The sequence below is a fragment of the Sinocyclocheilus rhinocerous genome, unplaced genomic scaffold (assembly GCF_001515625.1).
Source record: "Sinocyclocheilus rhinocerous isolate Xijiao unplaced genomic scaffold, SAMN03320098_v1.1 scaffold1154, whole genome shotgun sequence".
Lineage (NCBI taxonomy): Eukaryota > Metazoa > Chordata > Actinopteri > Cypriniformes > Cyprinidae > Sinocyclocheilus > Sinocyclocheilus rhinocerous.
The window spans coordinates 605,132-615,199 of NW_015627356.1; the positions used below are offsets into that span (position 1 = coordinate 605,132).

The 10,068-nt window shown below is 36.2% G+C and overlaps 1 protein-coding gene across 1 annotated transcript in view; it reads right to left on the reverse strand.

The window, feature by feature from the left end:
- Positions 1-424: 424 nt before the first annotated feature.
- col22a1 (collagen, type XXII, alpha 1) overlaps positions 425-10,068 on the reverse strand; it is a 54,601-nt gene continuing 44,957 nt past the window's right edge. The window contains exons 41-64 of the mRNA XM_016537049.1: positions 9,538-9,573; positions 9,395-9,448; positions 8,562-8,606; positions 8,377-8,412; positions 7,646-7,759; positions 7,478-7,531; positions 7,192-7,245; positions 7,012-7,065; positions 6,868-6,921; positions 6,711-6,764; positions 5,941-5,994; positions 5,788-5,841; positions 5,276-5,320; positions 5,085-5,138; positions 4,933-4,986; positions 4,787-4,840; positions 3,332-3,403; positions 3,134-3,169; positions 2,992-3,036; positions 2,736-2,915; positions 2,582-2,648; positions 2,316-2,498; positions 2,140-2,217; positions 425-977 (exon numbers count right to left, since the gene is read on the reverse strand). Of these exons, the coding sequence (XP_016392535.1) occupies positions 784-977; positions 2,140-2,217; positions 2,316-2,498; positions 2,582-2,648; positions 2,736-2,915; positions 2,992-3,036; positions 3,134-3,169; positions 3,332-3,403; positions 4,787-4,840; positions 4,933-4,986; positions 5,085-5,138; positions 5,276-5,320; positions 5,788-5,841; positions 5,941-5,994; positions 6,711-6,764; positions 6,868-6,921; positions 7,012-7,065; positions 7,192-7,245; positions 7,478-7,531; positions 7,646-7,759; positions 8,377-8,412; positions 8,562-8,606; positions 9,395-9,448; positions 9,538-9,573 (1,725 nt within the window). The 3' untranslated portion in view covers positions 425-783. The remainder of the gene's footprint in view (positions 978-2,139; positions 2,218-2,315; positions 2,499-2,581; positions 2,649-2,735; positions 2,916-2,991; positions 3,037-3,133; positions 3,170-3,331; positions 3,404-4,786; positions 4,841-4,932; positions 4,987-5,084; positions 5,139-5,275; positions 5,321-5,787; positions 5,842-5,940; positions 5,995-6,710; positions 6,765-6,867; positions 6,922-7,011; positions 7,066-7,191; positions 7,246-7,477; positions 7,532-7,645; positions 7,760-8,376; positions 8,413-8,561; positions 8,607-9,394; positions 9,449-9,537; positions 9,574-10,068) is intronic.

The following is a 10,068-nucleotide window of genomic DNA, read 5'->3' on the forward strand; positions in this document are numbered from 1 at the left end:
GATTGGGCATTGAACTACAGTACTCAACATGTTTTATTAATCATTTTCTGACTCGTTTTAGCATGTTTAACTGTCTCTCAGACACTGAAACTAAACGTTAAAACTTCTGTTATTTAATGAGGTTTTTACAAAGTTCCCCAAATTTTTTGCAAGTGATTTTAGTGACTTTTTAGTCACTTTTCAAGCTGTTTGTGATTAACTGATAAGGATTTTAAATGAAATTTAAACTTAACTTTGAATATTTGAAATGTTGAATAACTGAACGATTTGTGAACCAGTTGATCTGATTCAATGAGAGAAAACTTTTTTTTTTTCTAAATTGTAAAGTTTTTAATGACTTAAAGTTTATTATGAAAAGTGTATATTCACAATAGCTATTTCCATGATTTTTCAAAGTCTGACAATCAAAAAAAAAGGATGTGGGATCCTAATAATCTAGCATTGTTTCAACATTTTATACCTTCAGCACCACTATTCAGAGTCAATCCTGCTCGAGCTAGACTTCATAACCCAGAGCTGAAAGTGCTAATGCTACATGCTAACACCTTTTCAAAACCTAAAGTGTGAAACGAAGCTTAACCCAGGATTAAAAGTGGCCTTAACTCAGGGTTCAAGAACACATTAACTGTAGTGAAAAGCCCATGCCAAACACACGTATAAACACACACGCATTCACTCACCCCTCAGACTCTGTAGTTCTCCTGATGTTAAAGAAAATGCTCTTGGCTTACTGAATGTCCAAGTTCATAAATAGGTGGTTAGCCCAGGACAGTGAGGGGGGTATTAAGTCCCCTTGACGTTTTTGGTATGAGGTCTTGATGCCAGACTGGCATAGTAAGCACATTGTGAGGGGTCACACTGCCCTAGCGGTCCAGGAGGTCCGGGCTGACCATGAGGACCAGGATTACCAGGCTCTCCCTGAGCGCCTGCGGCTCCAGGAAGGCCGTCTTTTCCATATCCTGGCATACCTGCAGGACCTGTGGGGCAAATACTGTCTCAGCTACTGTTCATCATTCCAACAATCACAAAGAAAAAAAATAGTAAAGAGTAGAATGGTCTTATAAATAGGTCTTCATTATATATACATATATAATTTTACATATACAGTATATATATATACAGTATATGACCCTGGACCACAAAACTAGTCATAAGGGTACATTTTTTTAAATTGATTTTTTTACAATATTTGGCCGAGATACAACTATTTTAAAATCTGGAATCTGAGGGTGCAAAAAAATCTAAATATTGAGAAAATTGCCTTTAAAATTGTCCAAATAAAGTCCTTAGCAATGCATATTACTAATGATAATACATTTTTGATATATTTATGGTAGGAAATTTACTAAATATATATATATATATTATTTTAGTTTATTATTTTAATATATTAAAATTACTTGAATTGTTAAAATAAAAAAACACTACAATGATGAATTTATAATTTTAAATAAATACAAAGAAAAAAATTAACTATAAATACTACATATATTATATAAAATTAAGACCTATTTATAAGACCATTTTTCTTGTTTGCATTGTGACATTATTTTTAAGTACATTTTTACTCCAAATCAAGAAATATCACATTTTTATTACTATAATGGAAAGAAAATGTCATTCTCAGCTAAAAGTTATAATATTTTAAATCTAAAATTACTTTAAAAAATGACAGAATAAAAATTGTTAAAAATTAAAGAGTAAATTAAAAACAGTGCATAAATACTACCATGATACATAATTATTTTATCATTTAAAATAAATAAAAAGAAAAAAACAGCATTATATTTTATATTGTATAAAATTAAGACCTCTTAAGACCATGTTACTCTTTTGCATTATGACATTATTATTATTATTATTATTATTATTAAAGCACATTCCTTATTACTGTAATGCAAAAAAAAAAATCAAATTTTTATTACTGTAATAAGTAAAATAAATATCATTCTCGTGCAAAAGCTATTTTAAAACATTAGCATTAAAGGTGGATACTGATGTCAGGATGTTAGGATCTTTAATGTCCTAAAATAGGCTTATTTTCCAATATGAATAATATGTTTGTTTGTTTTTTGGATTTGGGACTTGGACTTTTTCTTGACTTTCTTGACTTTAGCATTGATGACCAAATGGTCTTACCCATGGGACCAACTAGACCAGGCTCTCCTCTCTGTCCAACACCGTCCTCTCCCTTTTCACCTCTTGCACCTCGTTCACCTAAAAAAAAACAAGTGTGTGTGTGGGGAGGGGGCGTTGTAAAAGTTGAAACATCAAACATTAAGTAAAGTAACATTCAAAAATTAGTTTTGCGGTACCTTTAGGACCAACTGGACCTCTGAGTCCTTCTACTCCATTTTGTCCAGGCATTCCAGGTTCTCCAGGTAGACCTTGTCGGCCAGGAGTTCCATCTTTACCTGTTGGACCAGGTGGACCGGGGCGGCCAACTGAGCTCTTGATATGCGCAGGCTGCATTTGAGCCATGAGGTAAGCTAACTTAGCTGTGAAAACAAATGGAAAGTTTAGGAAATGTAAAAAGATACAGCAAAATAAGTCAAATACATCTTTGCCAAATGAATCTCACCATCCAACTGTTTGGCGAGTTCCTCTTGAATGAGCCGTCGCATTTGTTCCAGTGATGGCGTCTCACCCTTAAAACACGTTGGAATGACATCATGGTCTTTATTATATCATCAGTGTCACATACTTTCCATTAAAAATACTAAAAGTGGACTCACTCTGAGACCTGGAAGACCCGGCTGTCCTGGAGAACCAGGGGGCCCAGCGGGACCCACTTCCCCTGGGGTTCCTGACATGCCCATCATTCCTGTGTGACCCTTCCTGCCGGGGGACCCAGGGTTACCCGGAATGCCCGGATCTCCAACGGGTCCTTTGTCTCCTTTTATTCCATTATCACCCTACAGAAACAAGCAACACAATAAGTTTTGCATTGAATCAAGAGGTACATATGTGGATGGATTAATGGATGGATACCTTTTCTCCCTTTTGTCCTCTGTCTCCTGGTTTTCCTGACATGCCCTATGATTAAAAAAACATTAAAAAAAAAAAAAAAAACATGGTTATCTGGAAAATTATGAAAAAAGTGTTCAAATAGTAATAATGAATCATCACTCACTTGTTTGCCCTCTGGGCCAATCGGACCAGGCGGACCCTGAGGGGAAAACACAAGCGTAATATAGACCTTCATGTCCACTTAGGACTGACTGCTTTCAGCTTCTATAGATTTAGAAGGCTTGTTTGTACAAGGATAAAAGCTTTACTTTGCTAATAAATGTGAGATTGCCATCAGTCCCAAAGCAACATCTTCACTCACCGATGGCCCTTTTGGACCTAGGAAGCCGGGTAATCCTGGACTCCCTGCTTCACCTTTGTGTCCTGGCTGACCCTGAAACATGGTAAAAGTAATCATTTACATTAATGAACTACTGTATATTGCTCTACATACATACATACAAATATATACATAAGGTGTCCTTGTTACACGTTACATGTACAGTACTTACTATTATAATAACAATTCATTATGCATAATTACATGCAAGTAACCCTAAGCCAAACCCAAATCCTAACCCTAACCATATAGTAAATACTTGTCGTTAATTAATATTACTCAGTACTTATATGTATAATTGCACCGTAACAAGGACACCTTAAAATAAAGTGTAACCAAATTTTTAAATGTTTTTGAAAGTCTCTTGTTTTCACCAAGGCTGCATTTGTTTGATCCAATATACATTCAAACAATAATATTGTGAAATATTATTAGAATATAAAAAACTGTTTTTTGTTGAATATATTGTAAAATGTAATTTATTCCTGTGATGATAAAGCTGAATTTTAAGCATCATTACTCCAGTCTTCAGTGTCACATGATCCTTCAGAAATCATTCTAATATACTGATTTGCTGCTAAAAAAAGTAAATACTTGTCGTTAATTAGTATAATTGCACCGTAACAAGGATAACTGCACCGTAACAAGGACACCTTAAAATAAAGTTTTTGAAAGTCTCTTTTTTTCACCAAGGCTGCATTTGTTTGATCCAATATACATTCAAACAATAATATTGTGAAATATTATTAGAATATAAAAAACTGTTTTTTGTTGAATATATTGTAAAATGTAATTTATTCCTGTGATGATAAAGCTGAATTTTAAGCATCATTACTCCAGTCTTCAGTGTCACATGATCCTTCAGAAATCATTCTAATATACTGATTTGCTGCTAAAAAAACATTTCTTATTATCAATGTTTAAAATAGTTGCGCTACTTAATATTTCAGCAGAAACCATAATACAATTTTTTTTCAGGATTCTTCAATGAATAAAAATGTATTTTAAATTTGTTAAAATGTAAGTGATTCCTGCCACTTTTGATTAATTAAAAATAGTATAAATAAGTTATAATAAATAAACAAATAAATACATAATTATCTGGAAAGGAAAATATTTAGTTTCAAGTTGACACTACATTTTTAAAAACATTAGCGTATTGCTGGATGTATAAACTTTATAAGAAACATATTTTGAAATAGAATTGTTTCTGCAGATTTCTAACAGCATTTCTTTACATTATTATTATTATTTCTTTATTTGACATGTTTACATAATTTTTTTTATCCAAACTTTTCCTTCTGCATCACCTTAGAGATCCCTGGACCCATGCTTTAATAGACACACAAGCAAGAGGTGTAAACATGAGTGTAAATCTAGATCTCAGTTCATCAAACCACATGGCTGCCCATACTGAAGTGCCACTATGAAACTTACAGGATTTCCCTGAGATCCAGGCTTGCCTGCTGGTCCTGGTTCTCCATGCCGACCCTAAAAAGACAAAAACACAGTGACACAACTCAATAATCACACAGGTGCGGTTTTGTTTTGCGATTTAATTGGTTCATCAAAAGTCTGCTCACGGTTTCTCCTCGTGGTCCTCTCATGCCCTCTGGCCCCGGTGGTCCGGTGTTACCCTGGGTGAAACAAGTACACCAATTAAAACCCAACACCATCTGCTCACAGCGGTCAGGTTTACAGTGACCTCTGCACAACACAGAATGCGTTTACTCACGTCTTTCCCTGGTGGACCCTCACGTCCAGGAACACCCTGTTTTCCATCTTCACCCTAATATGACATGACAGCATTTATTAAACAGAACCCATGAAGCTTCTGGATGATTTATGGAGCATATATTAGTGCTGTAGTTCCCCGTCTCTGAATACTGGATGTATGGGCATAGATTTTAATTGCCATTGATTAACCTTTGACCCTGGTGGTCCTGGTTCCCCTCTGTGACCTTTGAAACCCTGGAAAAGACAAAAATAAAGATGCGAACATTTCAGCCAGTAGGTACAGATATTAGATAATAAGGTAAAACTTTAGATTAGGGAAAACATATTCCTTATTAAGAGTTCTCCCCTCAATAAAGTCCTAATTTGCTGCTAATTGATAGTAAGTAAAGTAGTTGTTGCAGTAGTTATGTATAGGTATTTGGTAGAGTTAAGGCATCTAGAATATGGTCATACAGAATAAGGCATTAATATGTGCTTTATAAGTACTAATAAACAGCCAATATCCTAGGAATAGGCATGCTAATAAGCAACTAGTTAATAGTGAATAGTGTTCCCTACTCTAAATTATCAATGATAATAATATCATGGTAAATTTTTGTGAGGTAAAACAGCCCTGACAGCCTAGTTTTATACAAAAAAAAAATCATCCATAATCCACAGAACAAGAGGTCTTTTAATCATTCCAGAAGAGTATCACTCACAGGCATTCCTCTGAGCCCGTCTCTTCCTGGTGGTCCTGGCTCGCCCTGTTTACCCTGAAAAAGAAAAGAAAACAATCATGTTTTTTTATGTTGTTTCTACAGAACTAAGTATTGTTAGGATGCTGGCATGCATGCAGAACATCAGACTCATACCGGCTCTCCTGTTTCTCCTGGTCTTCCTTCCTTTCCAGGTTTACCCATCATGCCCTTCAGCACAGAAAATGTGGTATCAGGTAGTAAGTAGGTAACAATATAGCATGATGGAGTTATTAGACTTATTCTCCCATTACACTGACCCAAAAGTTTAGAGACAGTATGATTTATTTTTTTTTTTTAAGAAATTAAACATTTATTTAGCAAGGATGCACTGAACTGATCAGCAGTGACAGGAAATACTTTTACATTTAAGTTTTTTATTTCAAACAAATGCTGTTGTTTTAGACTTTTTATTCATCAAACAATCCTGAATAAAAATATATAAAAAATATATACATCATGGATTCCACAAAATTATTAAGCTGCAAAACTATTTTCAACACTGATATGTTTAATGTTTCTTGAGCACTAAATCAGCATATTAGAATGATTTCTGTAGGATCATGTGAAACTAAAGACTGTTGCCATGGCTGCTGAAAATTCAGTTTTGCATCACAGGAATAAATTACATTTTAAATTATATTCAAATATAAAACACTTATTTTGAATTGTAATAATATAATAATATATTATAATATATTATAATATTTCTGTTTTATAGTTTTTTTTGTTTTGTTTTTTTTTATCAAATAAATGCAACATTGGTGAGCATAAGACACTTCTTACAAAAACATTTAAAAATCTTACCGTCCCCAAACTTTTTAACTGTAGCGTATCTGTTCTAAAAAATGTCCAGACATTTTAAAAAAAATGACGAAAGTATGCACCATTAGACCTGGCAGACCTGGTGGTCCCTGAATTCCCTGAAGTCCTTCTTTTCCCTGGTAAAACACATTCAGTTATCAATAACGTGGGGGGATTCCAGTCTTGAAATCCATCCAACTAATAGACATTTAAATCACAGAAAAAAAAAATTAGCCTTGCCTTTTCTCCAGGAGCTCCAGGTGGTCCAATAGGTCCAGGGTTTCCATCATTACCCTACAGATACAGCAAAAATGTAAGGTTTTTAAGTATACCTATACAAGCTGAACGTGTTCTTTTGTAAAAGTGGCATTTTAAAATACTCACAGGTTGACCCATAGCTCCCGCTGCCCCTGGATAACCAGGAGGTCCTGGGGGGCCCTGGGAAAATACAAATCAATGAGAGAAAACTGTGGCATAACGATAAATAATCATGGTATGTCAAATTTAAAATGTATCATATGTATATTCAGCTAATTTATGATGAAAATGGTAGGCTGACAGTACCTTTTCACCTTTATATCCAGGTGCTCCTGGAGGACCTCTGTCACCTTTGACCCCCTGCAATGGAACCAAATATAAACAGTGATTAAACACAAAAATTTCTTAAGCGGACAGTATAGAGGTCATGTAGTGATGCAATGATGTCGGATGACATGCATTTGACACATAAATGGCTAGTGAACCTATTATTGTCATCAGTGAGACAAGGGTCTTTAAAAGTGAACTGGTCTGTAGGTAGACTTGAAGAATACAGGTTTGTAATGTATGTATATATCTTCTAGATTCTAACCTTGGCTCCATCAGCACCAGGTGGTCCTGCAGGCCCTGTTGGTCCTGGAGAACCCTGTCAAAGCCACCAGATGTTTATTATTCCATTCATTAAACTTACGTTAGTTTCCAATTCCATTACGTTTAAAGCTGAAAGTGAGAGTTTGATTTCTGAATCATGCTCTCTCACCGCATATCCATCCTGTCCATTTTTCCCAGGTGGTCCAGTATGACCTTTTTCACCTGGAGGTCCTGGCATACCCGGTTGTCCAGCTGGTCCAGGGGGGCAATCTGAACAAATGTCCTGGGAAAGAGAGAAAGGCAAAGTTGGTGGTTGGTTGGTTGGATGGATGGATGGAGGGTTGGTTGGTTGGATGTATGGATGGAGGTTTGGATTGTTGAATGGATGATGGGTGGATGGAAGAATGGATGATTGTGTGTGTGTGTGTGTGTGTGTGTGTGTGTGAGTGAATGGATGGATGGATGGATGGTTTGATGGAAGAATGGATGGTTTGATGGAGGGCTGGTTGGTTGGATATATGAATGTGTGTGTGTGTGTGTGTGTGAATGGATGGATGGATGGTTTGATGGAAGAATGGATGGTTTGATGGAGGGCTGGTTGGTTGGATATATGGATGGATGGATGGAGGGTTGGTTGGTTGGATGTATGAATGGATGAATGAATGGATGGATGGAGTTTTGGATTGTTGAATGGATGATGGATGGATGGAAGAATGGATGATTGTGTGAGGGAATGGATGGAAGAATGGTTGGTTGGATGGATGGATGGATGGATGGATGGATGGTTGGATAGATGAATTGATGGTTTGATGGTTGGATGTATGGATGGATAGAGGGTTGGGTGGAGGTTTGAATTATTGGATGGATGGATGGTTTGATGACTGGATGGATAGCTGTTACCTTCAGGTTCAGATCAGAAATGTCTGCAGCTTTTCCCTAATAAAAAGTTGGGAAACAAAAATCCATTAAAAAACTATTCATAATTCATAATCCCTGCATTTATGATCCATCAGCAGCAGGTGAATATTAATAGTGTCAGCTGATTTGATGAATCCATATTTAAATGACAAACAGATATCACTCACTGGTTCTCCAGGGGTGCCATTCTCTCCAGGTCTTCCTGGTAAACCCTGCAGGTACACACACACACACACACACACACACACACACACACACAGAGAGAGAGAGACACATATATGAGCCATGACTGCTGCTGATGATCCTCACCACAGGAAACAACATTCAAACCTTCTTAGACACAAACTGACACTGAATCCTGAGATGACTTAACTGTGATCCACAGAAGTGCAGTGAAACTGGTTTAGATCTGCATCACGATTGGAGATTGAAAAGTAAAACTCCTCAGTGTCATTGCACAGGTAAATTACTGTATAATTAGTGCTAAGGAGTTTTTTGCATGTTGCTAGAGTGTTCCCTAGTACAAGAACAAATGCCTAACTATTAATAAGCAATATTAATAGTAATGCTTGTATTAGCGAGCTTTAATACAACACTTTAGTGAAATCTTCTAAATCTGTCAAATGGACCAATTATGGTGACAAATCTTGTTTATTTTATCCAATAAAATGTTCTCTAGAATGAAAATAAAAACTTTCTCTGAATTATAAATACAACCTGCCACAAGCTGACTAGCATTAGCATACAGCTAATTACAGGCTGTCAGTGTGTCCTTGGTTGTGTGCTGTGCAGTTTTGCAAACTCCTTCAAAAGGATTGATGCAAAACAAAACAACATGATGTACAATGTCTATAATTCTCTTATCCCTTCACTATTATGAATGGTGTAGCGTATCATTTGATCTCAGGGACTACAGATGAAATTTAGAATTTAGCTAATACTGTTAAAATACAGTATTGTGAGCTGTCCTGGAATAATCAATCAACTAAATAAATCTTACATTGTGTCCAGCAGGTCCCTGTGGTCCGCTCACTCCTGAAGGTCCTCTCAAACCCTGAATATCAAGCATGACATGTCACTTAAGGGTGTTCTGTGAGCGTCTGTCTCATTTGAAAGTGATATAAATTTGAACAGATTGTTTACCGCTGGTCCTGGTGGCCCTGCAGGTCCGGGAGGTCCCTGAGAAAGACAGAATATCAATTAGCTGTGAGATAAAGAAATGTGCATCTGTGTTTGTCCTTAGATCTATAAGCAAAAAAGACACTAAATAGGGTATGAAATACTGTAAATGGAAAAGCCGCATAGGCTTTCACATAACAGCGTGCATGCTTTTATATGCATGTGCTTTTATATGCATCTGTTTGCTTTAACTTGACCAGTTGCACTGGTTTCAATCTCATCCATATTCACAGCAAATTTTAAAAAAGGTCAGTCTTTGGCCATATGGTAATTTTGGAGTCACTTGACTAATGCTAATGTGAAAATGACTGCGTTTTGCATTGCAATGGAAGGATGAGCAGGTAAACAGCCACATGACTGAGTTACGTGTGTGTGTGTGTGTGTGTGTGTGTGTGTGCGCGCGTTTTTGTGACAAATGAGGACATACATTTGTATAATGACAAGGGTATGACATAGGTATTACAAGGAGAAGGTGTCTTTTCAGGCAATTACCCC